This window comes from Palaemon carinicauda, chromosome 6 (assembly GCF_036898095.1).
Source record: "Palaemon carinicauda isolate YSFRI2023 chromosome 6, ASM3689809v2, whole genome shotgun sequence".
Taxonomy (NCBI): Eukaryota; Metazoa; Arthropoda; class Malacostraca; order Decapoda; family Palaemonidae; genus Palaemon; species Palaemon carinicauda.
Genome location: NC_090730.1, coordinates 147227767 through 147233743, shown reverse-complemented (window position 1 = coordinate 147233743; position 5977 = coordinate 147227767). Strand labels below are relative to the sequence as shown.

General features: G+C 36.6%; 1 protein-coding gene across 2 annotated transcripts in view; it reads right to left on the bottom strand.

Moving 5' to 3' along the window:
* Positions 1-315: 315 nt before the first annotated feature.
* The window catches only part of LOC137642704 (uncharacterized), a 19409-nt gene continuing 13747 nt past the window's right edge, over positions 316-5977 (bottom strand). For both annotated transcript variants that reach the window (XM_068375498.1, XM_068375497.1), the window contains exons 2-3: positions 4025-4658; positions 316-3142 (exon numbers count right to left, since the gene is read on the bottom strand). In XM_068375498.1, the coding sequence (XP_068231599.1) occupies positions 2620-3142; positions 4025-4377 (876 nt within the window). In that variant the 5' untranslated portion in view covers positions 4378-4658 and the 3' untranslated portion in view covers positions 316-2619. The remainder of the gene's footprint in view (positions 3143-4024; positions 4659-5977) is intronic.

Below are 5977 nucleotides of genomic sequence, written 5' to 3'. Positions count from 1 at the left end.
GTGATAGATCATGACTGAGCGATATATAGATACATACATGTAAACTCCTATATATATATATATATATATATATATATATATATATATATATATATATATATATATATAATGTATGTGTATATATATGTTTAGCATACATATTTACATATATACTGTAAATACTGTAGATATATGTATGTGTGTATATATGTTTATGCATACATACATATATATATATATATATATATATATATATATATATATATATATATATATATATATATATATATACATATGTATATATATATATATATATATATATATATTGTATATGTAGAGTCACATAATAACTAACTTTCATGGTTATCATAACTTTTACACTGAAAGACCAAAGTTAGTAATTAGTGATGTTCTCGTAATATTTGTTCTCATAAAAACATCTAACCTGACTAGCTGATGACTAGATTTGGTGATGCAAGTTGACTAAAATTCTTTCCTGTGAGGGACAAGACTGACAGAAGAGTTTTGAATAAAGGGATTAACAGCTGGAGATACATTTTTTAAAGTGTGAATAATGATGCTACAATCAAATTAGCCTGATTTTAAACGGAATTAAAAGATCCATAATTGCATAGAAGTATTACATTATTAGCTCTTATTAGGGGAAATTACTAACACGTATTTCTGCCAGTCTCAATTTCTATCTGATGATGATAAGGATGATGAAAATGTCTTTTAAACTGTACCGGTTATTCTTCGATGCATGGTTTTAAATTACATGTTCTACATCAGTGGTTCCCAACCTGAGGGAAATTTGAAGCTTCCAGGGGGGAAATTTGAAGCTTCCAGAGGGGAAATAATTACACTACCTACTAACTAAAACAAGCGGAAAATGTCCTCATAGTACGTGCGGTAATTTGTTGTTAGCCATTCAATTGTGAAATGATCATAACAGTTCTCAAAGACATGATATTCAAGGGGAGAATTGGAGTGTCATGCCCATTTCTGAGGCAGGCGAGTGGGCACGAGGGCTGGGCGGGGCATGAAGGGGGAAATCTGGACGGTTGAACTGGGTGCAGGGGGGAAATGGCAGAAAAAAAGGTTGGGAACCATTGTTCTACATGATATTTGTATTGCATATCTCCTATTGCAAATTGGACATAAACTTAACGTTTTTTAACCTAGATAATGAGACTGAGATTGCCAGGGACAATGGCTTCTTTAGAGAGGCTCGCTTCTGGAAGAGAGCTTTTCGATATCATCTCAATCAGAACTGCAACAGGTGACCCGATCTAGAGTCAGTTTGAACTTCGAGTGTGTAATTCAGTGAAACAAATTAACTTCTGATCTAATTTAGGGCCATTTCATTACTCTTTCCGTCTAATGACGTCATTAGTCTCTCATAAAAGAAAATACAACCTGCCAATAAAAGATGGGACTTGAAGAGCTTTCACAGTAATGAAAAACAAATAGAAAGATATCATAGAGTTTGAAAAATCAGGAGTTTGAGAAAATCCTGTCTCTTCAAACGGAAAATCCTGAGGGTTTTCTATGCTATTTTGATAAACAGACTAATATTAGTGAACATAAGAAGCTAGTTCATTATAGCGTCATTCACTGGGCAAGATCAACATATCAACATATCATAAGCTTATCTAAGAAAATCCCGGTTAGGAGAAAAAGAATACAGCCTATATCTAGATTGCGATATTGCAAGTTCATCCAGCCTAGTTGCAATAGGCTTTCATCATTTATCAAGAGCAAGAATTCGACTGAGTCGATAGTAATGCATATGACACAAATAATTGTTTTATCCGTCTGTCTAAATATGGTAAGTAAAGAAATGCCATTCTGGAGAGCACAAACATCTTCAATACCTGAATGTCTTACTTGAAAAGAATTCTTATTACAGTTTACTCATAAACTAGATAGAACAAGGAAACAACTTTTGTGGTAACATTAAGTGATTTTATAACTATTTTCCAAGTTATAAGAAATACATTTTCACACTTACAATCATCTTTTATCTTTCCGTTCATTTCCCAAAATTCATCGATGAGTCACTTTTAAGACACATCTCATACTGTGAGTTTTTGATCGATCACTAACGCGATCCTATGGTCCAGGGCCATAGTGTGACTATCCATTATTACCAAACTGATAATGGTAATAAACTACGTTTATACCTTATCTTTTATCTTAGTGTTCGTTGGTAATCGTCAAGTCTACTTTTCCTGAATAGGATGGAACGTATTTGTGGAATCTGGGGTTAATGTTTTTATTTCTTCATCTTAACGCAATGTCTTTTCACTTTGCAAAATCGACCACCAGATTCCAATAGCACCAGTTATTCCTTTCCTTATCAATATGATAATCAACTCGCTTTCGGGTTCGTCAAATGATGATCCGTGTCATCAATGAAAAACCTGTTCACGAGATGACCGCTATGAGAATCAACAGAAAGTATAGTTTTAGCTTAGTAAAGTGCACATCCCTTTTCAACAAGATTATCAACAACACGCATCAAACGTACCCACAAACCTTCACTTTTCAATATACAGCGAATGTATCCACACACCACAAAGTAGGTACTTCTACACCTAATCTTACAGCAGACGTTTTAGACACGCCCGCTTTAGATTAACAGAACTCCTCCGGCTGCAGGGAAATACGCAACATAAGCTTCTTTATGTTGTCGATTTCGTCCAGGTTACGTTCGAAGGCCATTGACTTCGGCAGGCAACGCACTAGGGGTTTGATGATATCCGCCGGCCTCTGGCGGTGAGCGTCTATGCCATAATACAAGAGGAGAGTCCTCAAATCTTCGGGAAACCCTGTAGATTTCATTTGCTCTAGGTAAATCGGGATGACTTTCTTCTTCGTCGACATCGTCATGATTTCAGCGCAGAGGTGCTTGAGCAGGTTGTCCTTCAGGAAGGCGTTTGACACGAAAATCACGACTACGGAGGAGCAGCTGAGCATTTTTTCCCACCGGCCGAGACTTCTTTCTCCAAGTTTGATTTCCCAAGGACCAGCTATGGAGACGCCTTGCAAGATGTCGGTGATAGCATCCCGACTCTCGTAAGCGAAGTCTTGGTCCTCATCTGTCGCCACCATGAGGATGTCCCAGAGGCGGACGTGGTCTCTCAGGAGGTCTTGACACCTGTACATGAAATGTTATTGCATGTTAATTTTTTTTTTTTTTTTTCTTTAGGTTCTGAATATCAACATTTGCAGGTATCATATAAAACTCTTGTTCATTAAAATAAAAGACCTTGTACACGTTTCAAATAGAAATCTCATGAGGCTATATTTTGAAAATATCTGATTCCTTTAAATAATTTTTATTCATACAATGTTTTCCCACCTCACTTTATTATCTATTTACTTTCTATAATGCGTCATTATTTCTCAATCCATCTTTCTAGATTTCCCCGGTTATATAATATACCCCCTCAGTTTCCTAGTTAGTTTTTAGGTTTTTCACTTTTTTTTTCATGGGATTTCCATTTTTTCCATGACAGCGGTGGTGAAAATTTCATGGTTTGTTTACTTAGAGGAATAATAGTGATGGTTCATGTTTTGAACATCATGTCATTCTAACCTGTTCTAGTGAATGATTACATTCTAGTTTAATTTAGTTATGAGTGTCATTTTGGGATGCACCAAAATTGGTTGAACACAAACGTTGGTTAATATCAACATTCATCTAATTTGTAAGACATGATTATGGCAACAATGGTATAAAATCTAAATTTACTTAATTCAAACTATCTGTTAATGTCTACTTTATGTGGTAGCTGGTAATTCAATTTAACAAGTTGATGATTAAGCATGTCTAAAGGAGTTAATTTTTATATAAGAGACAGCGGTAATTCATTCATTCATTGTGGATGCTACTACTACTACTACTACTACTACAATGGCTCATCACTGTTCACAAGAAGTGACGAAAGCGTAATTAAAATTCTTGAGCAACAAACAACTATTTACTAAGCAAGAACGGCGTAAGCGGCAATGGCGGGTCACGAGTAGGGAAACCCACCTTCTTTCTCCAAGCATCCTCAGGAGCTGTCTTTCCAAGTTCAGCTTTATATTTTGTATTCCCTCAAAGCTCCGTCTGACCCTTTCCCTTTGGTCGGGAGATGGAGTCCTTTCCTCCCCAGGAGGATGATGTCTTCCAATTGTCCCCTCATTTTCCATTTGGTTGTGGGCCATCCCGAAACTCCTTGAGAAATTGAATCTCTTCCTTAAATCGAGGGCGAATTTCATGATAAACTGGCGAGCTCTCCGCAGTTTCCGTCTCGCAAAGTTCCTCAAACGATGAGGTGCACAGAATCTGTCGTTAGTATCAGGCAAAATCAGATTTTGTACATCAGGGAACAGTCGTCTTATCATGCCTTAGGAGCTCCGAAGTGGAACACAAGTGAAAGTTTCGTCAGTGTGTTGCCAGTACTAACAGGGTACAGACGTTGGTTGGTACCAGGGTACGGATCCCGGTAGAGAGGTCAGGAAGGTTGTGGCCAATAGCTTATTGGGACACAGGTAGCAGACGTTTTTTCGCCAAACAGCGAGTGATAGGTCTTTTTAGTGTAAACCTCTCAAGGTGACAGCTATGTTTCTCGGTGTAGTTGGCAGAGACGTCTCACAAGAATCTTGACGCAGAGGATCTTGAAGACCTGTGGATGCAAAGAGAAAACGTTATTATTATTATTATTATTATTATTATTATTATTATTATTATCATTATTATTAGTTGCTAAGCTACAACCTTAGTTGGAAAGGCAGGATGCTATAAGCCCAAGGGCTTCATTAGGTTGATAGCTCAGTAAGGAAGGGAAATAGATAAAATAAATAAACTACAAGAGAAGTAATAAACAATTTCGATTAAATATTTTAAGAACAGTAACAACATTAAAATACATCTTTCACATATAAGCTATAAAAACATAAAAAAGAGGAAGAGAAATGAGATAGAATAACGTGCTCGAGTGTACCCTCAAGCAAGAGAACTCTAACCCAAGGCAGTGGAAGACCATGGTACAGAGGCTATAGCACTACCCAAGACTAGAGAACAATGGTTTAATTTTGGAGTGTCCTTCTCCAAGAAGAACTGCTTACCATAGCTAAAGAGTCTGTTTTACCCTTACCAAGAGGAAAGTAGCCATTGAACAATTACATTACTGTAGTTAAGCCCTTGAACGAAGAAGACTTTTTTTTAATAATCTTAGTGCTGTCAGGTGCTTGAGGACAGAAGAGAACGTGGAAAGAATAGGCCAGACTATTTGGTGTATGCGCTTGCTAAGGAAAAATGAGCCGTAACCAAAGAGATGGACCCAATGTAGTACTATCTGGCCAGTCAAAGGACTGAATAGCTCTCTGGCGGTAGTATCTTAACGGGTGGCTGGTGCCCTGGCCAACCTACTACCTACCAACTACCATATTCCTCCTTAAACATGAAGGAATATGGAATTTGTCACTTGAGAGCCTTTCACACAACTATAACTTCATATAGATTGGGGTAGATGGAAGACCATCATAATTTAATTATAACTCATATAGTCAAGTCATTCTTATATCTGGAATAGTCACTCATACAGTTTAAGTTGGATAGAATACAGTAGAATCAACGACTGGTAGGAAGAGAAGAATGGAAATGGGTTGGTACACATGGAGGAAAGTGGAAATAAGTGAAAGATGTGAAAGAAGAGAACACCCCTTTCTGTACTTTTTTTTACACAACTTGTATCTGGTAACAAATCTTTATGAAAATTTCATAATTGATGGTCAGTATGCCTAACATTCTGTATTGTTTAGTGTGATTTATATGTATATCCGTTTATATTCTACAAAATAAATATACTCCATTTCTTATTATAGAAAATATTCGTGCTTCCTATTAATTGATTATAAGAGAGGAAAATCATCATATGTGATAATCGTCGTCTGAATTAATCCTCTTCTATTCCAGGCATCTTGGATCATAGCCAATGAACGT